We start from the raw sequence: 26,665 nt of genomic DNA on the forward strand, positions 1-26,665 counted from the left end.
ATAATAAATAAATAGATTTAAAAATCTAGCATACAAATCATAACAAGATCAACTACATATCTTAAAATGGTAACCAAAAGAAAACTGAAAATATCAGATGCTGTTAAAAATTGGGGGCAACTGCAACTTTTATAAGAAATGTATATTACCATTCATATTAGAAAAGTTTAGTAGTTTCTCACAAAGATAAACAGGTACTTAACATAGAATCCAGTCATTCCCTGTCTCAGATGTTTATCCAGGGAATTAAAAATATATACCCACAAAAATGTATACACATATTTATTTAAAATCTAGTCATAATTACCCCAAACTGGAAGCCAGCAAGGTGTTGTTTAACACATGAATAGATAAATTCTGCTAAATCACAATGATGCACAACTACTCCACAATGGAAAGGAGGAACATTGATTTACACAAGAACATGGATGAATTTCAAATGCATTTTGCTAAATGAGGGACACAAAGGTGACATAGTATATGATTTCATTTATATGACCTTTGGAAAAATATAAATTTGTAAGAATGGAAAACAGACCAATGATTGGCAAAGATTGAATATGAAGGAACTTTGACTCAAAGGAAGAGCATATTGTAATTTAGGAGACGAAGGTCTTGCTCAGTTCATTGTTTTAGTAGGCACCTGACTCTATGCATTGATTTTAAAAAAAAATAGTACTATACACTCTAAATTTAATCTATCCAAATTTTAAAAGTCAATCAGAATATTGGCAGACCCAAAGAAAGGCATAAACACCCAAAAGGTGGTAAGAAAGAAATGAGCTTAAGTACTGCTGGGAAACAGTATCCTAATGGACAATGCAGGCTAAAGATGAAAAGACTGCATTCAGTAAATTTCTCACAGTGATATCAACAATTTTTAGTAATAAATTAATTTACATTATACATAATTAAAGCCAGGTTTCTCATTATAGGTAAAAGGAATTTCAAGTAAGCGGAGGAAAAATGATAAATGAACTATGCAACACTGATTTGAAGTCAGTGGTAGAAGAGTGTGAAGTCAGTCTAGTTTAATAGACATCCAAATAGACAGGTACAGAGATTAATTTAGATGTGTGTGTATATTGTATTAGTGTGTCCTAGCTTGGAAAGGCCTTTCTCAGAGAAGGTCTAGAATTTGTGACACCTGAGCAGTAATGAGCCCAGAGTCCAGATCTTGGTTTCTAAACCCATTCTCCAATAAAAGGAATGACAGCTCTTTGGATAAGTGGCTCCTGGGCTATGACAGGAAAATCAGGTGCCAGAAAAAGAAAGAGATTCTCAAAGCAAATTAACCAAGAACAAACAAGGAAGGATGAGGTCATGTCTAAAGGATAGAGGAGTAGACTTGAGAGAGCCCTTAATGTCCAAAGTAGAAATAATTGGAATCACAAAATAAATAATAACTGTATTAGATATAAATCTAAAAAACAAGTACCATGACTAGAACTCCTATGGAGAACATTCTGTGAAACAAATGACAAGTACTCTTCAAATGAATCAAGATCACAAAAGACAGGGAAAACTGGAAAAGACGGTGAAGCATGGAGTTGATCAGCACACCTCTGCTGCATTCTAGAGAGCTCCTCCATCACCTTGCTCCTCAAAATGTGGCCTAAATACCCACGTCATCCAAATCAGCATCATTTGGGAGCAAGCAGAAATTCAGAATTGCAGAATCTCAGGCCCCACCTTCAGACCTACTAAAGAAGAATTTCTATTTTCTTATCATGTCTAGGCAATTCGTATGAACAATGAAGTGTGAATAGCTCTGTTCTAGGGAAAATGACCTTACAACCTTTAAATGAACCTCCAAAATCTGACGATCTTTATATGATGGCAAATTACAAGTGACTATAACATGCACTCATTCATCATTTTGGTTTAACATTTTAATAGTTTAATTTTTAAACAATTTATGAAATGGTATATTTGAAAATAGTCTTTGAATTAAATGCCTTTGGTTAATATTAATAAAATTATAGAATTATAGTCCAAATAACTTAATAGCATACTCTGAAAAGAGCTTCAGATATTTATGCTAATGTTAAAAAAAAAACCTAACAGCAACATCTTTTCAAAGCAATCTTGTACTTACTGCGCTACTTATTATTATTGCTATTATTCTTAAACTCTATGCTGTATTTGTGACTTTTTCACAAATATGCATTTCCATTTCTCAAGGCAAATTCTAAATAAAAAATTCATTATATACATACATATAATTAGAATTTTTATTGGAACAGTAGAAACTTCATTGTGATCTAATATTATTTTAAAATTATTTATGCAAATATAAAACATACATATAAAATTGCTACAGAAAGACATGTAACAAGCAAGAAACATAAATAACCTTTGTATATCCTAATAGCAATATTAAAAATTTAGAAAATACCTCCTGTGCTTTTTGAGCCATAATTTTTCCATATAGGATAGACTATCTTCTTTAAATTCAATATTAAGTGGTTCTCTCCAAATTTTTAGAGTAGTTTGTACTTCACATTCTTCCAATGAATCTAAAAATAAAAGCAATGTGCATAATTAATTCAACCAAATTTATAAATCACTATATCTTTCCCTCTCTTAGGATGCAAAATTCATCATTTTTTAGGCTAATCTGCTTTGATATTTATCAATATAGTCAATAGTTTAAGGCATATGGTGTGAAAGTGTTAAACATTGTTATTTAAAAAAATTACTGTACAGACTATTTTCTTCAATAATCCCTTAAAAAGAAAGAATCTTGATCACAAGACTTTTAAAAGAAACTAACTCTTTAAAATGAGGAAGATAAACACAGATACATTGTACATTCTACACACACTAAATATATTATAGTCACTGTCAATAATATTTACATATTATGAGAAATAGGAAATAAATAATTCACAACGACACCTGGAGGAGATAACCGTCCTCGTGAATTTATACTACACAGTAATTTACTTTCAGATGCTTAAATTATTTCTGAAGTAGTACTAAACCAAAAATTACTATTCAGAGCTTTTGAAAACTGAAGAAGATTTCTGGGAATGAAAATGGTGTAGAAGTCCAAGATTACTAGTCTCTCCATCCTCCTAGCGATCGCCTCTCTCCAGGCTTGAATATTATATGGGGTAAAACGTAGGAAGAGAAGAAAGGGAAATAGTAAAGTGGAAGAAAATATATTTCTAAATATATTTCTTCTAAAACTAGAGGGTAGTCCCAATCTCATACTATAGATTATAATCATTAGTTTCCAGAAATAGCCAAATGCCAGCAATAGAAATAGACAAAAAGAATGTAAGCTACCCAAATTCTACTTTTTTTTTCCCCAAGGAGTACAGCAGTGTTAAAGAAACCCATGAAGGAAATTCTGAAAAACACCAATCAGAATCCACCAAACTTAAAGAGCAAGAGTTAAGAAGAATATGAGCCAGTCAGGGGAAAGGAGATGCCTCACTGTGAGGCCCCGTTTCCATGGTAAAGCAAAAGGATTTTTGGCCTGAGAGCCCAAAGAAAAAGAAAGCAAGACAGAGAGAGGGGGAGTGAAAGAAGAAAGGGAGGGAATAAGCTTTTGAAATGAAATCAAGCTAGAAATCAATAACACGAAAACTTGGATATTTAAAGCTCACTACTAAGTTGAATAGCGAAGGAACACATAAAAAGATGCACAGTGTCATCTATAGTGAGAGCTACACCAAATGAAGCATACGATATTGTCTCTATCAGATTGGCAAAAATGTTTTAACCCAGCAACTTCCCATGTTGTTGATAATGGAAAGTGATCAAAACATTTCAGGTGGGAGCAAAATACTTTGCAAAATAATTCAGCTTTAGCTGTAGCAAAGTGGCGGGCATGCACAGCGATGGCCCCATTATTTTCCTCCCAGGGATGGACATCCCTAGATGTCTGTGCAGAGAAGAACTGTGCAAGAAAATTCATAACAGCACCATTTGTCCTGGAAAAAAAAAAAAACAGGAAAAGTCCCAAATAATCATCAACATTCAAACAGGAAAGAGCACTGTATATTCATGTCATGGTACACACTAAAGCAGTGAAAATAAAAGAAATACAACTATGCACATCGTCATGGTTGATAATCTCAGTAGCACAAGATTGAGTGAAATAAGAAAATCAAAAGAACACTTACACCATAATTCCTTTTACCTAATGTTCAAAGATCGGCAAGATTAACATATTTGTAATTAACTTCTGGGGAGTGAAAGCAATCAGAAATCACAAAACTCATGTTAGTGATGACATTAGAAAAGAAGGAAGAGGATGAAGAGGATGGGGAAAGAAAAAGGTAGTCCAGGGGAATGATCATGGTTTTTTAACCTTGTGGAAGATTCACAGACAGTTAACAATTTTTTGCTCATCAACTATAAATTTTATGTAGGCTCTTTTTTATCTATTTGATATATAAAACCTATCAAGAGAAGAAAAACATCTACATATACACACAACACATACACTCTTATCATCAATCACATATACATAATATTCTGGGGCCAAAAAAAATTATGTTGTATCAAAACAAGCCCTCATCTTGATTTCTCCACAGAAACTATACTGCTGATTTCATTTTCTTAGTGAAGGCATTATCCTTCACTGGTTTTTCTAACACATACCAGTCTTTCTCCTATACGTGCACCTTGCTTCATCTTCTTCACGGGCTTGTCTTTCTCTCCCAGGCCCCTGATGCAATTCCTCTCTGAGTCTTGTGCTACAATACTCTCCCTTCCTCTGTAAGGTCAGCTGTGCACACTTTCCTTCAGCTCCATGAGCACCAGATACTCCATCCCATATCCCTTGTCCAAGCTATTTTCTGTCCCCATTTTTTCAGCCCATTTTCTAGGTCATAACTCAATTTCTTGCTCTCTTAGAAAGCATTTTTATATCTATTTGTACCAGGACTGGAGCATGGCTAGAAAAAGAATACTTAAAAGGGTCATTTAGAGGATCAAATGAAGGGACCAACTTACAATTAAGTGGTAAAGTTAAGGGAATAAGTGATGTTGAAAGACTCAGATACTAAAAATATAGTGGAGATCTGGTATCAACTCTATGTTTGAAGGGAAAAAGAAAGAGAACCATTAGGAAACAAACAAACATTGAGAGCAATGCCTATGTAAAAGACCATCTGAGAAGTGTTTATAAGGACAGGATGTAACCGCTATAACGCCACAGCACACCCACAAGCGGGTGAACCAATACTTCCCCCTCTCTGTTCCCACCCTCCAATATCCTCTTAGTGTCTTCAATTGGCCAAACCCAACGAAAGCCAGAGAGCAAGGCCAGCTTCTGGAGCACAGAGTAAAGCAGGAAAAGCCAAGAATGGATTTTGAGGGAATTTCTCAGAATGGCCACATAGTCTACCTCTTTTCCATTTAAGCATACATTAGTTTCTCCACACTTTTTTTTAAAGAAAAATATCCATTGAAACCTAGAGAAAACAAGTTCTATAACTATTGGGCATCATAAGGAGATCTCAATTTAGTTAATGCTCCTAACTAAATCCTACATTATGTTTGGCACCACTAATATACTTATATATAAGTAGCAAGAAAAGGGGTGATGAAAAAGACAATTATTCAACACAATACTGAGCTGCTATGGTCGCCATTTTTGTAGGTGATTTTAAAGACCAAATTGATTTAATTATAATAGCTTCTTTCCTCCATCACCTTTTCCAAGTTCATCTTACTATTTTAAAGCTTGGTATAGTAACCCAAATATTTATTCTCAAAGGACACAAGGCCATATAAGCCCTCTCTTCACTGGGTTTACAGTTTCCCATTGAACCTTTTTATTGTACATAGAACCCTAATCCATGCCACAGCGAACTCCTGGGTTCCAGGTACAGTCCATTTTCTCTTGGTTGTGTAGCAGCAGCACAGTGATTTTAAATTCAGTGATGACTAGCCCCAAAGACCAGGAGTAGTCTCAGCTTCTGATTTAATAGAAGCATGATGAGATTTATGGAATATACACCCCCTATAGGAAAACCTACCCGACCTCATGAGATGTGGTCTCCCAGCCGGAACTATAATGAACCTTCAATAGGCCATTCCATGAAACTATCAAGCCAGCTGCTTCTGAATAATGTGACACTTGGCAAGTTCATGGGTATTAACTAGAACTCTTATAATAGAATCAGTCCCATGGTCTGAGGCAATGTTGTATGGGGATACCATGGTCATAAAGAAGCCTCCTGCTGATAGACACATTGTAATCAGAGAAAGCAAATCCATATCTAAAATATGCAGTTTTCACATGAGGACAAATCACTGACCTGTCATGACTGATCCTCCTATAACAGACACTTCCTACTCAATAGCTCCTCTTAGCACCATGCCACGAATCTAACATGCAAGCATCATCTGTGTGCACTATCAAGGTCTTTTCAGACTACATAATGCTAGAAAGCAGGAGAGTTATGTGGGTGGGAGTGAGATTCAAAGGACATACTGTTACCTCTGCCACATGGGAAAAAATTTTATTTCTGATTATCTATTTAGTTATAAATAGAAAACAATACATTTACTAGGTCAGGAATCAGCAAACGAGACCCTACTGTTTTCTTGTAGCAAAACGTCTGTGTTCATAAATAGAGTTTGACTGGAACACAGCCACACTTGTTCATTCATGCGTTACTTAGCTACTCAATGGCAAGGTTGAGTAGCTAAGTAACTGACTGCCCTGCTCACAGGAAGAGTTTATGCTCTGAGGAAGTTCAGTAGCTGTTTCTCAGTCAGAGAATATGCTGTTTTTCTCCAGTAAAGGCACAGAATCCAAAAAGCAATTGTGATTGGTATTCTCATCATCTGACCAAGTTGGCATTTACCCAAACCTTTGGCTTTTGCACCAAGTAAGCAAGTTACATGTGAAAAATTGCTATAAAGCAGAATTTATGCATCTTCCAAATATCTGATGATGACATTAAACTCTGCAATTCCCAGAAACCTAGTATTGCTTCAGGAATTTAGTATGGAATATTAGGGTGGGGAAGAGATTCTAGGATTTTCTGCTTATATACTACTATAGCAATCTTCAAGCCACAGGTCAATGTAGGGATTCTTTCCATTACTATCCACCCCCAATATATATTCAGTTCTAGAAAAAATGGCTATATAATAGGTTCACACTCCTAACATATCCTCTATGAGATAGAATCAGGATAAAACTCCTCTACCACCTCATCTTCTTAAGCCTTCAACACCAATAGGTGGACTATGGTAGCACTTAGGTCCTCAGGAGAAAGTGTCAATTCAAAACGATCCCTTTGATTTTCTGTGCATTACCTTTCTTTACTGCACACTAATCCTGGTAAGTAGCCATAAGTTCAACTAATGGGGTCTTAGAGTAAGTTATAGAGCATACATTATGGCTACATTTCAGGCTACCTTAGGGACCCAGCTTCTTCCTCAGTTAAGGGGTTCCAGATCTGTGGACTGGTTTAGGTCTGGTGGCATCATAAAACTGAACTAATATGGTGACCCAAGTTAGATCTCTGCATATCAGAAAGAAATTTTCTTCTTTACAGGTAAAACTGTATGCTATATGACTTTTCCATTTTAATATGCCCCAATTGGCAACTGAAATATCTTTGAATTGAAATATTCTAATAATTACTGTTTGCTGCCCAATGTTTTGATAATTTCCAGCAGAATTTCCATAACTTTATGACAACACCTGGTCTCTACCATTTTCCATGTTTCCATTATGTCTTTGCAACCAGGCAACACAATTCCATAGAAGCATATCCCTCCCCACTCATCTTCAGTCTAAGGAGGCAAGCCACAGCAAACTTTCCTAGGGGATCATGGTGCTTACTGACCTGTTAATTGAAAGATGGTTCTCTCATTTTCATAGGGTTTAGTTAAGGGACACCTGAGAAGGTTGCACATTATCAACTGCAACATTCCATCTCCCAGAGCCAAAAGTCTTCCTTCCCCTACCCAAATCTCTATTGTAAAATCAAGTCCAGACTTCAACTGACCAACCTGGTAGATTATCAATGTCACTCCTAAGTGCCAACATATTAAACTCAAATTCTGTGTAAGCACATCTATTATTTGATAAATCCAACCTGATAAAATCATACTTTTTATCATCTACAGAAGTTGTGCTTCTTTAACTCATTGAAGGCAATGGCAGAGCACTTCTTCCAAGTTATGCTGATCATTTGATGAATTCTTTGACTTCCATGTATGCCATATGTTCCAGAATAGGAAGTGACTGAGTGTGGATACTACTTTTCCCCCAGTATATGGTATGTACTCAATATTTGCTCTAAAATTTAAAACATTACTGTACTCAAAATAATAAAAAACAAAGAATACTCAAAAGCAATAAAAACACAAAAAATACTCAAAAGTAATTTAAAAACAAAGAATAAAAAAATAGTTATTGACAAAAAAATGACTAATAATTATTTCACAAATGATAATGGGAGCCAGAGAAAGGATGACCTATTGTCTATCAAACTGAATAAAGTTAAAGAATTCAAAAATACAGAGAAAGAGATAGCCATACACTCTCAGTGAGACTATAACTAACAGTAATCTTTTAGAGGAGAATATGACAAGAATTGTCAAAATTTAATAAAACAGGTCACCATTGAAATGACATTTGTACATTTAGAAATTTATTTTAAGTAATTTTGTAAGTGCACAAATAGCTAAGATGACCATCATGACTTCTTTTATAATACTGAGAGAAACAAAATATTTATCAGCAAAGATCTGGATAAATCATGACATATAAAGTATTATGCAATAGTTATGAATGATGATGAGTATCTCTATGAAGTTACCCATGACATAATCACTAATTGTGTTATAACTTCATGGCAAGCTAACTAATAGTATATATAGTTAACCCATATTTTTTCTCCTGAGTGTGTGCTTATGTATGAGTGCACAACTGTGTCTATTAAAAAATCATGTGCCCAAAGTTATTTTTGATTCTCTGTAGGTGGAGGAGGATTGAGCTAATTTCATTTAGTTTTGGTAAATTTTTGTTACAATCAAATTTTTGAAATTAATTATTGTTTTATTGTAATCATGCAGTTATTTTCATTATGGAAATCAACATTTGTTCATGGTGTTGCTTCTGATCTGGAAATTTTTCAACTCCATCCTGATGTTATTTTAAACTCTATGTCTTTCAATAAATAAAAAGGTATTTCTATTTACAAAAATAAAGCACAAAATTAACATGCTCAAGGGAATCAAGGTACATACTACTAAGAAGAAAGCATACAAATGAAGTCTTAAAATAGTAATTAAATTGAGGAAATGAAGAAAAACTGTTTGAAGGGGAAAGCATTAGTGAAAACTCCAATCATGAGTGAGAAGATGGTGTGTGACGCATGGGAATTAGGAATTACATTACAGAATAAAGGGGAATAATCAGGAAAAGAATGAAATACAAACAGTAAACTGAATGTCTCTATCAAGAAAGATATAGGAGTGAAATTTATTGCCTAACATTTTACATTCAATGGAAAAAATCAGCTATCAGATACCACAAAATTCTGAGTAATAAAATTAATCAATTGAATATTTAAGCATATGATTTTTATTAAGTGACATTGAAAAACACAAAGCAGAGATACTATATGCTTCATTTATATAAATCTTTAATGTCTAGAATATGGAATTGGAGATCATTAAGAAAACATAAAAACAATATAGTTTTTTAAAAAGAAAAAAAATCAAACTTTTCCCCTTAAGTTTACAATCAATCTAGTACTCATATTTTTTGATATACATATAAAAATTATTCTCTATTTTACAGATTCTTTCATTTTACATGTTGCAATTGTAGTTGAAAAATGGAATAGTTGTCCTAAAACAATATCCTGCTAGGAGATAAAAAGCTGAAAGAATCCAATACTCCATTCATTTGACAGTCTGAATTTACACAGAAAACACATGCAAATCACCCCCAGTGCCTAATTCAGAGTCTATAAATAGCTAAGCACTCACCAATGATCACACAATGCCTCTTCCCTTGAAGAATTATAGCAAACTCCTTTGTTTATAGACTTTAAACATTGCTTTTTTATTCACAAAGAATGGAGATGAAGTCATCTTTATTTTTAAATATGCACGTCATAATAATAGCCGTACCTGGTTTTGCTGCATTTAAGTTCTGTTTCGTCTTATCATCAGGATCTCCAGTTCTCCATTGACTTAACACTTCCTGAAAGGACTGGGCAGAAGCTTCTTCATCGAATGACCCTTCACATAAGAGCCTATCTCTCGGATTTGTGCACTCAGCTCTTTTTGTTGTAATTTCTACCTAAACCAATTAAAAATGAATCCAAGGTTGCTTTATTAAATTTCCTTAATCTTAAAAGACAGATAATACTAATTATTACTCAATAAGACATTTTAACTGGGGACAAAATGGCTTTAAGTCATGCTTATTTATAAGTCTTATTGGTATTTTTAAGCTCTATTAACAATTATAAAAGTTCTCTTCTGAAATTATTAAAACAAAAACCTGCAGACTCTATGACTTGTCATTATTATGCCCCATTTGCCGTTGCCCTCCCTCCCAATCTGCAACAGCCTTGTATGACTTCTCCAATCTCCAGCTCCCTGCAACCTTCCCACATCAGAAAGAGCAGGCTTGTTTGCAAATTTGTTTGCTTGGGTGTATATTGGATCACATTGCTCCTTCTGTTGACTTTCTATGCATAAGGCCCTACATGACCTTGGACTTCCCTGCTTTGCATTTCACTTCCTTGTGTTCTTTTTTCATACTGCTCCAGCTAACCTCTTCTTGCAGTCCTGGGAAAGTAGGAATGAGACTCCTCACCTCTCCACACAGGCTTTCCCCTCATTTCCTTTCAGTTTGCTCAAATATCACCCTCAGAGAGTTCTTCCCTGATGATTCCCAAATAATGACTATCTTCCCCCCTCACTTCATAATGCTTAACTGTTTTAATTTTCTCCTCACAACTTATCTGTGTGTGAATTCATTCTACATATTTAGTGCTTATCTCTCTCCATTAGAATACAATCAGACTGAGGATTTTGTCTTTTCCTCGGTGTCAAGGGTATGGTACCTGGAAATAAATAGGTGCTCATTAAAAGTTAATGAAATGAATAAATAAGTTCATCACTGTATATGAAACACGGTGTGCTTCTCAGCTTAATGATGGTAGGGAGATTAATTCAGTATAAAACACAGATCTACTCTGAACTCAGAAGAAATGAAAGTAGAAATTTGCAGTTATCTAGTGAGCTGAAAAAAATTAAATTTCTTAATAGCCAAATTAGGAAATTTAAGCAAAATAAAATCCACAAAACAGCTGAATTACCAAATATGGATTGCCCATGCTAATATCAAATTGTTAAATCTCCATTGTTCATCTTTTAGACACAAAAGTGGAAATCTCTATGTTCAACCCTTAATTGAAAAACAAGCACACAAACTATTGGAATACAACTGAAAGTATATTATTAAAGATGTTCACAAGAACTTTTAAATGTAAGCAAAAACCATCTGAAAATCCATCAGACACTAGATGCTAGACCACAAAAACACAAGTTAATAAGTCCACAATAGAAATAAGTGCAAGGGTAAAGAATAACTTAGAGGAAGTGACGTCTGAACTGGGTTTCCAAAAATAAAATAAGAATTATGTTATCAAAGACTCAAGGGCAGTATTTCAGAAAGAGAGAAAGGTATATATGCAAAGAAATGGATTCAAACAGCATTGTGGCATAGAACTAGAAGTAGTTTGTGTTGATATGGCAAAAATGGAGGATGAGAAAAAATGTCAAGGGTAGAAATATGAGCAGGAGCAGATCATGAAAATCCTTCCTACAGTACAAACTTGGAGGTAAATGTGTTACACATGTAAAAACCACAGAAAAGCTCCACCCAGTAGTGTAGGAAAGAGAATTGGGGAATAGTAAGTTTGGATGCAGGGAAACCACTTAAAATGTTACAGCCATGGGGTCATATCAATGAACATTATAACTGCAGAAACCTCTTTACCAAGGAATATAAGGACTTTATTATATTGATATATGCATACAAGCAAAAAAAATTTTCAAAATTGTATTTTATATTTTAGGTTATACTGGAAAAAACTGAAATACAATAAATGTTGATCAGTGGAAGATAGATTTTAGAATGCCATTTAAGCATTTTATGGCTACTACATAAAATGAGAAAGCAACAGAATATTTATATGCATACAAAAGCTATACTGTTAAATGAATAAAAACACGTTTGCAGAGCAATATGCAAATATATTAACATTGGTATAAAGGAACACACACACACCAAAAAAACATAAAAATATTGATTGACTCTAGAAAGGAAGAAAATAAAATGTATTTTCTAATCTATAAAACTTTTGTTCCTTTTAGAAAAAGTTAATTTCAGTATCTGTAATGACAACAAATAGTTTTTAGAGGGTAGACATCTGCAAGCCAGGAAGAAAGTCCTTACCAGGACTACCAGAACTGTGAGAAAACAAATTTTGTTGCATAAGTCATTCAGCCTGTGATATTTTTATAGCATCCTGAATAGACTACAATAGTAACTGATTGGATATATAAGGAAAAAGAGAAAGGACTGCTGAATATCATTTCTTTTTTATCTTAGAAATCTAGATATGGTACCATCAATTAGTAACATCTATAGATTTGCCAATAAAGGGTATGAGTTTAGCCTGGAGATACTGAGTTTCAGGAATCTGTGGGAAGGTGCTTATAGGTACCCAATAAACAATATATTAGTCTGCTGCTCTAATAAAGAGGCCCTGAAGACTCAGTGGCATGATATGAAATGGTTTGAGTATGTAGTGATTCTTGTGGCTCTCCAGAACAGCTCCCTCCCAAGCAATGAATAAGATACGTAAGATATCAGAGATGTAAGACAATGAATCAATAAATTAATTGCATTTCTGAGCTATGTCACTGGAATACCTGTCTTCCACATAGCAGGAGCTTTGTACATTGGCTCTTCAATGCTTCAGCTTAGAACTGTCCTACATCACTTCCAGTGAGACCCTGCCCAATTCTAAAAGGCTAGGAAATTTGAAGGAACAAATGGATATCTAATGCTATACATTCATTACATCAATGTATTTCTGTAATATATTTTAATATTCCCATATTTCAGAAGAGAAAACAAAGGATCAAAATAAACTAAGTAAATTGCCCAATATTTAAAATCTAAAAGAAAACAAGCATCGGTATCTTGAACTCAGGTTTCAGCCTCTAAAATGTATTTCATGAGGTCATCCCTTTCCAAATATACACCATTGACTTGAATCCATTTAGAAAGCTATGAAACAGCAGACCTTGGCAATAGTTTGATTCTTCCAGCCATTAGAATTGCTTAGGAGTGCTAATTAAAAATCAGATTACTGATCCCTAACCCATAAGTAATAAGTTAATAAAAACTGGGGCAGCAGATCAAAAAAATGCACATTTTTTTAAACAAACTCATGCAATGCTCCTGATGCTTACTACAATTTGAAAACACTGCTCTTCAGCAAAAAGAAATGTCAAGCCTCAGAGAGGGTTACATTTCAGTGTAAGTGTTGTACACAGGTGCACACCTGAATGTCTTTAGCAGCAGCTTCCAATGAATCATGCTCACCAGATAACTGAGGAGCTACTAAGACAACACATACTACTCTCCCACAAAAATGCTGAACTCAGCCATGTGTATTTCTTTAATGTTTTTCCAGTTGATTTTATTATACACCCCTTGGGGAGGGGGTGCAGGAAAACACTGAGTTGATGGTTTGTAAGCTAAGACAAGAGGCAGAGAGTCTGTAGGGCATATATAATTACCTATGGAGACATGAAGCAACATTTACCATAATGATTATGAACACAAAGCAGTCCACTTCCCAGCTTTCTTATAGACCTAGTTACTTAACCTGTCTCTAAAATTTATCCTCTGATGAACAGAGGTAATATTATCACAGAAGAGATATGGTGATTCTGATGATTACATAAAGCATTAAGTAGCATGCCTAACACAAAGTGATCAAAAAATGTTAGCCACTGACTTAACTGTCACTATTGTGCTTGATAGGAGAAATGAAATAAAATGGCAAGAACAAAGGAGAAACTCTTTAAACTATAGCCTCTATGGAGTGGTTGAAAACAGGTAATTTGGAGTCAGAAGCTCTGAGCTGAACCTGAGTTCCCCTTATCAGTGATACCTGGGGCAAGTTATAAAACTTCTTTGACACTATCTTTCTATTTGAAAAGGGGAATAATTAAAAAAGGCAAAAAAAAATATATATATATATGGTATTTAGGTCAGCATCTAGTCTACAATACAATATTGTTATTAAGTTGTAACTCATTCAGCAATTTTCTAACAAGTATCCTTGGTATTTCTATCAGAAAGCAAAATCTATGGAAACACCCCAATTTTCTCGGAAAATTCAAGAATAGTTCCCCTGATAGAAATGGTCCTACCAGCACAGAGTGCATTTCCTCTTATATTCTATGAACATGCATTTGAAATTTCACAGACTTAAGTTCAACACAGACCTGGTTACCAGATCACAAACTGTGTGACTGGCCAAGTTACAGTTTCTGCACTATAGGAAAGGAGTGAGTGACATCTAAAAGAAGAAGTCTTATATAACACAGATCAAAATTTGAAGTGTGTTTCTTGCTAAAGAGTCAATATAATCTATTATAAAAATGTAGACAGGAGTTGATAAAAGCTTGCCTAGTATATCATAGGATCCATAGTCTTTCTGAGTAACTGTGAGAATTGGCATAAATCTAGTTTTCAATAACTAAAATTGCCTGACACCTAAAGTGCTTGGCAAGGTTTTATGTTGTTAGCCTCTCTGAAATCCTGACTAATATAAAATTGTTATACTGTGGTTTTTGTTTTCTCCAAATATATATTCAATTCCTAATATGGTAGAAATGTTTGGATCAATTTTCAAAACGAATCCAAGAAATCTCCTTGATTATGTTTTTATTGTCAAGATGCATTTAATTAATTAAAAGCAAAACCATATTAAATAACAATGTGATATAATCTCCAAAACTCCACAACTCTAGTTTATATATGAGTGGCAGTCTCCATGGTTATGCGGGACAAAAATGTCCTATTATCTTTTCTTTGGCTTACCTCAGAGTTGCTCCCCTGCAGGACTAGAGACTTGGATTTCTGATGACTTTTACTCGTGTCTTTTATAGAATTATTTCCCACTTTGGGTTCATCTGGATTAACTTCCTTAATAAATCGATGAGCAACATCCAATACACTGGATAATATCTGAGATTTTGCCTATTTAAAAAGGAAAAAAATATGACTTAAAGAGACTAATATGTCAGCATAAGTAACTTTTTAACACTAAATCAAAATTTCTGCATTATGATTCATAATACCCAGTAAGTTTTAATTAATATTTTAAAAGACAAACTGACATTTTTAGCAATCATTATAATAGTGATAGCTGCCATATACTGAGAACACGGATGTGGACTCATCCTATTCTAAGCATTTTTAAAACTGTATTATTTAATCCTTGAGGCAACTCTAAACCATAACTATTTCTATCTATTTTAGGGACAAAGAAACTAGAGCTCAGAGAGTTTTAATAACCAGCCCTTGGTCACACGGTGAGTGGGTGGCAGAGCTGGGAAATGACCCCAGGTGTCTATAATTCTAATGACTCACAGCCTTTCCACTATGCCAATCCCAAATAGATAAGGTGTGTTATTTTGTGCATATCGCAGCTAGAGAACTAAATATATCTTATCTAGTAGGAGCCTGAATAAGCAGTAATGAGTTTTCCTTGGTGATAAAATATCTTTAGAAATTATACACTATTCAAAAGTGCACATCAGGAAGTGCCTCTATCTGCAGTTTCCTAGTTAACTCCAAATTGTTCCTCATTTCGTGCCTCTGCTCATGAGGTTCACTTACAGGAAAGCTTTCTCTCCTCCATCCTCATCTTTGCCTGGAAGACTCTTACTTCTCCTTCTGGAATCATTTCAAGTTCCTCCCACAGGTCTAGAAACCCTTCCCTGAATGTTCCTCCTCCCCAGTTTTACGTTTCCACCCTCATTATAGCTGTAAATCTCTGAACAGCTCTGTACCAACCCTCATGATGTGCCTTTCCATCATCTTTTGGCATGTCACACCATATAAGTTCATATATAAGTTCACAAAAAGGAAAGCAATGTTTTTTAAAACTTTATATGTGTATCACAAAATAGTAAAAAGTATGGTGTGGACAGAGGGAGAAGAACTATAGAATTAAAAACAAATAATTGAGAAAAGAAATTTTAAAAAAGACTTTGGGCATGCTTCCAGAGAAGCTGACCAGGAAAAGGAAATTCTTGGAAAGGTCTTTTTCTCTGAAAGGTCTCCTCTCGGCAATTATGCTAGTCTGCTCGAGGACTCTGTAGACCTCCAGACCCCTTCTGATCTCAAACTAAATTCCCAGGGGAAGATTGAGGCTGTTCAGAGGCTCTAAGAGAACCTGGCATTAGGAAGACAAGAAATACATCTTACTTCTTAGCAAATGTCTGCAAGGCAGAGGAAAAATTCATCAGGATTCAGAAATAATTATTTTGTACTCTCCCATAGAAATACTCTCAAAATTTTCATCTAGTTACCAATTTAAATAGCTACAATTACACTGAAACTATCCAGTTATAACCTTCTGTAACTCTATTAGGATTCATGCCATCTAATTCTGGAATAAATTTGGTGAACATCAAATTAACTGGTGTTATTTCACACTGAATTAATGAATTACCTATGAAAATCTGACAAATTTGACCTATTCACATATACTGCTCTCAGTATTATGGTATTTGCTCAAAAATGTTCCAGTGATTATCAAAAAAAATATATAGATATATATAGTCCTCATTTTTAACAGAATTTCAATCTAGTGCTAATGCTCCAGGCTTCCAGAAATATCTACATATTAAGCAATATTTTTAAAACACAGTAATCCATATAAGCTTAATTTTAAATCGCCTAAAATAAAGATCTGTCGATTTCAAAAATATTTAAGATGTCTAAATTTCATTTTATTTATAAAACCAAAAGCAATAGTATTAATGTTACATAAAATTACCAAGATAAAATTATCAAATATATATTTTTAAATAGCACAAACCCAAAGATTGGTCCTGTCTTAAAGTGAATCCTGCTCTCAATACTCTAATAATTTTTAGGTAACATGTTAAAAAACTCAGAAATAGCAAAAGCTTTTAAGTCAGTTCTCCTGCTAAAAAGAGGATAAACATATGGGTAATTGGTAAAATTTAATTTTGTATCTGAATATCTGAAAGTCTTATAATTTGGCAAATAACTAAAAAAGATAAAATCCAGTAAATGGGAATATTCTTTCCTAGAACATCATATACATTTAAATGTAATTTTCTCCTTTGAAGACTGTGTATGCATACTTTTTTCTCTTAATTTTAAAATATTCATACAAGGAGAGGGGGCTGACACTTATGATCCCTATTAAATACACAAGGACTGGGAAGTTCAGAAGACCTAGGTCAATGTCAAATGGCTGCAGAATCTTGGGGCTTGAATTAGAATAAATCTTTTTCTAACCTAACTTTTTCTTTAGCATTCTCATTAACCTTCATGACACAGAAAAATGTAGTTTACCTTTGGTTTCCTGAAACCAGACATGTTACATTTTTTGTCTAACAGATTTAAACATTGTTCAGTACTTAAAAAAAAAAAAACTTCATAAAATTGTTATTCTGAATGTGATAGCCTATGCAAAAATTAGACAGTTTAGGTTCTTCTTCTTAATTTATTTTCACCTGTCCATTTTTATATTTGACCAGATATGAAAAAATAAATTATAGTCCCCCATATTAAAATGTAGGAAATAGATGTTTCTCCCAATTTATAAAAGGTAATTCCCATGGAGAATTACTGTCAGCCATTGGGGACACTGTCCCAAAAGTTTTTGTCTCTATTTAAAAGGACACATACAAATTTACAATACAAAACACAATACCTTTCACTCAGTAATATAACTATCATTTTAAGTAATAAGTAACCAATGAATAAGAATGTAAAGCTATTATTGCAATATTTAAAATAGATAAAAGACTCTATTTAAGTATAACACAATGCCATATATTAACAAAATGCTTTTGAATTTTAAAACTCAACTCAAAGACATTTTTCTTCTCATCTTCTAAATGTGAAAATTTAAATATAGCAATACTACTAGGCAGCAATAGGAGGAGACTGAAAGTATATAAAATTAACTGTGCAACTGCTCTACATATTAAAAAAAAGTGTTTTAAAATCAAACCAAAACAGGTTTCAGGGCATATAGTAAATCATGTATTTCACTGTAGGATAGAAACTTAAACTAGAGCCAAAGAATATGATTTACTGCAAGTATTTCCAGATTTCCCCACATCCTTCACTACACTGTGTGATGGTAGGATTTCATCTGGTAACTGTTCTAAAATTCTTACCTGAACTTTTTTTTCCCTAGAATGATATTATCTTTCAAATTACACTCTAGAAGAATTCATCACTCTGACAATGTATCATTAATCAAAGTAAAGAGTATAGCATTTTGGAATGGATGGCACCTTGTAAAAGTTAAGGTCCAAGAGCAAAAGTTTCAGTTTGGTTAGAAAAATGATGTACTTTATGGTAGTGTCAGTGTTTCAGAACTGTAACTACCATCATCATCCAAATTGCTAGCTATTCAGCAATAAATATTAATGATCCTGTTGACATAGCCATACCTTCTTATGTGATCCAGAAGTTTCAGCTCAAAGAAGTTCACACATAGTTTACATCTATGTTACTTTGCAAGTTTGAAGAAAAGTGAGAATCTCTCCTTTTATATTGCTAACTTTCACCTACTTTCTAGTTGTAAAATTTTAGGAAAGATTTATTGCAAACACAGTCTTGCATTAAAAACTAAAGATTCTAGAGTCTGAGGAAGAACTGTTATATCATTTGACTTTTCTTGGCAAATAACTATAAAGATACACCCATACACACACACACACACACACACACACACACACACACACAGAGAGAGAGAGAGAGAGAGAGAGAGAGAGAGAGAGAGAGAGAGAGAAACAAATTGTCACAGAAGAACTTGAAAAACATTATAAACCTATTGGTAGCAGTGACTGTTGAATATGGTTGGGACTTTAATAGATGAAATCATTTGAAGAAGATCAAGTTACATATTAAATTTACCTATTAATAAGTAAAACTTAAAAAAATAAGTACAACTTTTATATGTTATGTATAGGTGAAAATAAATTTAAAATTTAAAACTTGACTTTAAAAAATTAACTTGATTTAAATTTTTTTCTTGTTTTTTTTAAATAAATGTCAGCAGGATGCATTACAATTCTTGTTACACATATACAGCACAATTTTTCATATCTCTGGTTATTTATAAAATATGTTCACACCAATTCATGTCTTCACACATGTACTTTGGATAATGATGTCCATCACATTCCACCATCCTTGCTAAACCGCTGCCCCCTCCCCTGCCCCCCCACCCCCAGCCCTATCTAGAGTTCATCTATTCCTCCCATGCTCCCCACCTCCCTACCCCACTATGAGTCAGTCATCTTATATCAGAGAAAACATTTGGTGCCGCAGTCTGGCTGGGCACAAAATCACAAGCCACTCACACCTTGTAGCTTCAAACAGCAACTCTTTATTCTCGAACTGTCACCAGCACTCTACACACAGGTTCTGTGCAAAATCCACGTTCTGTGCAAAATCCACGTACTCCACCAGGCTCCGAATCACAAATACTTTTTGAATCCCACAAGAACTCAACTCAAGGAGCGGGCGTGCCTGAGGCAGCAGGATACGCCCTATTCCCAGCAGGGTACACTTTAAACCTAGAACCACCCTAAACCCAAGGAGCGGGATACTCCCTAATCCCAGCAGGATACACCCTAAACCTGGATCCCCCCTGGTCCTTGAGCAAGGTCACCTTACTCAAGCATACATGCAATGTCACTGCAAATGACCTGGGTCCAAAGGCAAGCCCATTCATTCCTACTTGGCAATGACCGTCAGCAATTTGGCATCTGTTTTTTGGGGGACTGGGTAACTTCACTTAGCATTATCTTCTCCAATGCCATCCATTTACCTGCAAATGCCATGATTTTATTCTCTTTTATTGCTGAGTAATATTCCATTGTGTATATATGCCACATTTTTTATCCATTCCTGACTTAAATTTTTAAAAATTATGTACACATAATTCTTAAACAACAAAAACAAAAAATAAAACAAGACTTTTGAGAAAATCTTCCTTCTTGTTGGGAATATTTTCGCAACCACAGTTTGTTCTGGTTTCTTTGAGGGGCATTACTTCACACGCAAGTGGGGAATAGGGGGATGATAACTATGAAACTCTGGAGTCCTTATTGGTTCTTAAGTTTTTCCTTTCCAGCAATTCACTATTTTGAAATAATCAGGAACAAGCTTTCTTACAATTAAACCAAAACCTTAGCAACATATGGAGACAGTTTTAAAAAGATGAAAATGGAAAAGTCTACTCTTAATACAAGTTCTGATTATTTTAATGGCTTCCATGAAGTTGAAATATCTAGCAAAGATGAGTGCAGATAAGAAATTGCAGACACTTCACCCCATTCAAAATAATGGATTAATAAAAGAGACTAAATCTTAATACATGTTTTCTTTTAAAATTTAGGTTGTTATAATCTGTTAGAAGGCAAGTCCTACAGTATCTACATCACAGAGAAGGAAGTCCTGAGGGTGTATGCTAGTGTTTTAACTAGTATTGCCAACCTGTTTTATTGGGGTTTCAGGAACAAAGTACCACAGGATTTGAGTGACCTTCCCTGAACCTTAATTTTCTTTCAAATCTTGTTAATTAGGTGGGGAATGAAAAGATGTTTCCAGAATGAAAAGATGTTTAGGAATCAGTGTTGTGTTAATCAACTACATACATGTAATGAAGAATTATATTTTAGTTTTTAGTAAAATAAACTTTTTAAAAAATTAAAACTCACCAAAACAGTGTTCAAGATTTATTTATCTTAAAAAAAACTCTAGAGATAATCTTAGCATAAATTTATTCTCTAAAAATAGATTTCCCATAATCAACTCTGAATATTCTATGAAGCTTAAAAAGAGAGATATCCATAAAAGGTTTCATCTACTATTAGAAACAGAAGAAAAAAAAAGAAAAAGTTAACTTTGGTCCAGGAAGAGAAGTAAAAAGTTGAAAAGCAAAAAGAGGGGATTTCCATAAAGCAGAAAGCTGAAAAAGAAAGACAGAAGTTGAGGAAATTTTTCTATATAAATTCACAAAGAAACAAGAGAAAACTAAATATTTATATGGTGAAAGAAAATTGTGATGGGGGGACTCACAGCAAAATCATGTTTTTAAATCTAGTTCTGCTCATCATATTTCTAAAAACAGATATGGTATTTGCATGAATAGTACAACAAATCAATGGTATAGAAATAACTACGTATTGCACTTATGGCAAGCTAGACAGGAATAATATCCTGGAAGTGTAAAAATTCATGTGGCTGAAGTTTATTGCTTATTCCAGAAACATAGTTATGTTGAAGCAGAACTTAAGATCCTTAGATTTACCTTTCCTGTAAAGGTCTGATTTTTTATCAGGTTTTATTAATCAATGATTTACATATTATTATGCATCCTTGACACAAAAAGAGATAATGAAAATGAGCAAGGATTTGGATGTATACATTTTACTACAAATGTAATTTATTATTCAATAAATGATGCCAAATATAACTAATCTGAACTATTAAGTATAATCATTATTACAATTTACTACAATCATAAAATAATACCGGAAAATAATGAAATAAAACACATACAATCCAGTTAAAACATTTTAAATTAAGACAAGTTAACAATATGTAATAGTTTGTAAAGTAATGTATTGTCAAATTTTTTAATTACCTCGTATCAAGGAAAATAGCATGATTTAGAGATAAATAATTGTGCCTTTTAAATTTGATTATAATAATAAAAAAATCTACTTATCGATCTTAAAATCGAGTCAGTATAGCAAAAAAAAGCCACGCAGGAAATTCACACCTGCAATCTTGCTTTTATTTGCAGTTTTGATGCCATGTAATTATGCACTATATTAATTATCTTACCAAAGTACTTACTGTTGTTTTCAACTAATATTACATGTATAATTCATCCAGATGAGTTAGCTGTTCTCAGCAATTACTCATATTTGAGCTACATGAGGAACAAATGATTTTGTATGCAATGATTTGAATAACAGATTTTTCAACATAGATGGGAAAACTCACTAACAAATAGCAATCAAAAATTTGCCATATTTGGTTTTTAAATATAGTATTGCTCATGCATCACAATTGGACAATTTTTACTCCATAAAGACCAATGAACATAAAATTTAGCAAACAAAACTCCTGTAAAACTTCCCAAACTCCATGGAAAAATATCAAGTGCCAAAATAGGTAGCACCTGCAAATTATAAAGGATCCTCAAATGTCCAGCATCAATATGATTGAGTAAAGTTCAGACATTTGGTTAGACTAATGACCTTTACAGTCTCCTCCAAATTTGATATTCTACTATCCTCTATTTGGATTAGGAGGAAGTCACTATTTCCAAACATGCTCTGATAAATTGAGCTCTAAAACTTTAATTCACTGTTTTATATCAAAAGTCTTCCAATGTGTATATTACTATACCATTATTGAAAATAGCCCTAAGTTGTTTTCAACAATGCTATATTGTTAATTACATGCACTGTGTTGACCAACAGATCCCTAGGACTTATTCATCTTGTTAACTTTAATTTCATTCCCATTGAACAACATCTTCCCATTTCTTCTCCCTCCTATCCATTAGTAACACTATTTTATTCTGTTTCTATAAGGTTTTATTTAGATATATCACCCTAAGGTATCTATTTTAGATACCTCACTTAAGTGGAATTACACAACATTTGTTCTTTTGTTCCTTACTTATTCCACTTAGCACACTTTCTAGGTTCACATTAAGTGTTCTTACCACATGCACAAATGTGCACACACACAACAAGGGGACACAGAGAACATGTAGAGGTAATAGATATGTTTAATTTCATAATTGTGATGATGATATCATGGGTGTATGCATATGTAAAAATATTATGAAATTAATGAAATTTTTTATTTAAATTAAATGAAATTTTTTATTTCAATTATACCCAATAAGACTGTGGGGGGGAAATCCTTGAACTAGTAATTCTTTGGATTCATGGTCACTAATGTAATTTAGTTTTCTAGGCATTTAATGTAAATAGTGTAGGTGAAGGGTTGAATTTCTACTATTACTTCATCCTGATTAATAAAGCTTAATATAAGTAGCACCTGCTATGAGCAGAATCCTTGTATGTCTGTTGCTGTTTAATCTGTTCCTTATAGTAGCCCTTCAGAGCTCTGAGATAGATATATGAATTCTATCTACTAAGATTCCCCTTAACACAAACATCACAGGGACACCCTCCTTTCCTTTTGAGATTAAGTTAGGTCATTTCTGACTGATTCAGGCCTTACACTTTAGCTACACTCTGGTTTATCAGTTAGTCTGTCTGTCACTTGCTTCTATAATATACTCCTTAAACCATTTAAGTTCTCCCAACTCTTTACCAATGTTGTAGTCACTTTGGAAAATAGTCTGACAATTCCTCAGTCAAAAAATGAGCAATATAATATAATATGGAATATAATACCATATAATTCAGTATTTCTACTACCAGTGATATTGTCAAGAAAAATTTGAAATACAAGTACATGCAAAACGTTGTATACACATATTCATAACAGCAAATTCCTAGTAGTTCAAAGGTAGAAACAACCTAAATATCTATTATATGATGAATCAATGAATTATGGTTATATCCATACAATGGAATGTCATTTGACACAAAAATAAATGTAAAACTGAAACATGCTACAACATGAATAAACCTAGAAAATATTATGCAAGTAAAATAAAACAATCATAAAAGACTACATATATATTATTCCTTTCTTATAAAATGTTCAATATATATAGCTAGGGGTGGTGGCATACACCTGTAATCCCAGCAGTATGGGAGCTTGAGACAGGAGGATCTTGAGTTCAAAACCAGCCTCAGCAAAGGCGAGATGCTAAGCAACTCAGTGAGACCCTGTCTCTAAATAAAGTACAATAGGGCTAGGGATGTATATTGTGGTCGAGTGCCCCTGAGTTCAATCCTCAGTACTCATCCACCCACCCCCAAAAATGTTCAATATAGGTTAATCTATAGAGACAGAAACTAGATAAGTGGGATGTCAGAAGGGTCAGATAATGGGAGGATGAGAATAGTAGCAAAAGGATATGAAGTGTTTTTTTTTTTTGAGGTGACAATGTTCAAAAATGATTTGTGCTCATAGTTCACATATCTGTGAATATGCTAAAACCTACTTTACTTTGAATAAATTTATGGCATATAAATTATATCTTACCAAAGCATTTTTTAAAAGAAATCTTGTAGTGAATCCTGGACAATTGTTTTTCATTGATCTTTTGAGTGTCCCAATCTATCTTTTGAAATTCTAATGAATCAAAAACTTGAAGGCACTGCTGCCCCAGTTAACTAAACTTTCAAATTCTCAAAGCTACCATCAAACCTCTATTGGCATCTATCTACTCTGAAGAATAGGGGCAGGAGTATCAGTTGGCCAGCAGAAAAGTAGCCCTTGTTCATTTCTAGTGGGAGTCTTGCAGGAGATAAAGAAGAGGAAATGCTCATACAGTGAGAGGTATATATGAGGTATATATGAGAGGCATATATGAGGCTTATGATTCTCATTTCCCACTAGAGTTCATCTCAATCTCATGGCTTCCAGAATCCCACAGTGGATGTGCCAGTTACAAAGCTAATCACACTCAGGGAGCTCTCATTTCTCTGGATGTATGCATAGTTTTTCTGTTCAGACAAAATTTTTCAATCGGAAGTTTTATTCACATTAAGTATATTACCTAGGAACCTTTTTCTGCTTCCCAGAAAAAGAACAAGAAAGTCAACTAAAGATCAAATTCTGAAGCTTAAGAGAATGTATTTTGTTTTAAACCCTTCATCAACATGGCACTTTAGCATAAATTATTTTAATTAATATTTGGTCAATGAATTCTAAAGATTTCAAAATTCAGAGAAAACCAAACTTTGCAACCTAAAATATAATTTTAAGTTTTTTCAGGAGGTTGATCATATCATTAGAGATTCAATCATATTTCAATTCACTTAAAAACTGATTTATGTAGATCAGGTACAGACACTGAGAATACAGTGGTGAACAAGACAGAAATAATCCTTCTAACATGATTTAAAATTTATCAGAAGTACAAAAGAATGAAATTGGTAGGAATATACTTTCAAAAAATCCTTGGATAGAGGAAGTACAAAGTGATAGCAATCATACTGAAGGACAGTGCACACAGACTAAAGTGAAATGAATAAGCGTCATTCATATTAAAGAAACCAGTTTGAAAATGAGAAGCCTCAGTAGTTCGTATACATGTTAACTTGCTCTTATTACAGTATTATCTAGTATTTATAAATAGCAGCTTTACAGTTTTTCAGAAATTTTTTGTAACCTGGACTCTTAAATCATGTGAATTATAACAATTCAATTGGAGAGGAATATTTGCATATTTCTATTTTATTGATGACTTTAAGAGAAGAAATGAGCATTCTCAGCTCCGCCCCTTCTGGGTTCTCTTAAGTGCTGCATGCCAAGGATATTATCATCTGGATTAGCCATGACATTTGGGGTAGGCTCTTTCTATAGAAAATGTCTACAGCTTGGAGAAAACACATTCAATACAAGAAAACATCAGGAAGTTAAATTTTTAATATCCATGTGTCAAACACCAATTCTGATTGTGTCAATAATAATAAAGTAAATATTTTCATTTCTACCTTCTGACTCCAATATTTATTTCTCAATTGGTTCATGATTTGGAAAGCAAAAGAAAATATACTATGTACTAAACCTTCAAAAATCCCAGTGAACTCTAAAATTATCCTAACAATTACCTGTAATTTCACTCTGAACTCTGTATTATCATGTGTCCAGTTTTCACAGAAAATAACTGCTGAGATTTGTCTCCCTGAGTTTTACTAGACAGTGCTCTGAGAACAACACTTGTAAGCAAGTAAAGGAAGGGGTATTGGACAAAGAGAAAGATGAACTCCAAAGCCAATCACAAAAGAGGAATTGTAAAGGCCCATCAGAGTTGTGCCAAACGGAGGCAAGGGAGCTGTTGGGATTCTACTGGGCTGAACTATGATTTGGGTGTTCCTACTGAAACTTAAGTTGCAACTTAATCCCCATTGTGAAATATTAATAGGTGGGACCCTGTGAGATCTTTAAGAGGTGATTGGGTCCTGAGGACAGAGATTTTATGGGTGAAATAATCTATTCATTGATTAAAAGATTAATGCACTAACAGGTGTATCTTGTGTCTGGATTTAGTATAAAAACAGGTGAGGCTCTCTTCCATGCACCACTCTTACTACACGATGCCCTGTATGACCTCAGGACTCTAGAGAGAGTTCATGTCAGCAAGAAAGCCCCCATCAGATGCAGCCCCTTCAAGTATCC

General features: G+C 33.8%; 1 protein-coding gene across 2 annotated transcripts in view; it reads right to left on the reverse strand.

Moving 5' to 3' along the window:
• Positions 1-26,665, reverse strand: part of Zbbx (zinc finger B-box domain containing) — a 131,573-nt gene that overhangs the window by 58,245 nt on the left and 46,663 nt on the right. For both annotated transcript variants that reach the window (XM_040270036.2, XM_005332523.3), the window contains exons 8-10: positions 15,134-15,292; positions 10,126-10,297; positions 2,399-2,519 (exon numbers count right to left, since the gene is read on the reverse strand). In XM_040270036.2, the coding sequence (XP_040125970.2) occupies positions 2,399-2,519; positions 10,126-10,297; positions 15,134-15,292 (452 nt within the window). The remainder of the gene's footprint in view (positions 1-2,398; positions 2,520-10,125; positions 10,298-15,133; positions 15,293-26,665) is intronic.

The sequence above is a fragment of the Ictidomys tridecemlineatus genome, chromosome 3 (assembly GCF_052094955.1).
Source record: "Ictidomys tridecemlineatus isolate mIctTri1 chromosome 3, mIctTri1.hap1, whole genome shotgun sequence".
Classification (NCBI taxonomy): domain Eukaryota; kingdom Metazoa; phylum Chordata; class Mammalia; order Rodentia; family Sciuridae; genus Ictidomys; species Ictidomys tridecemlineatus.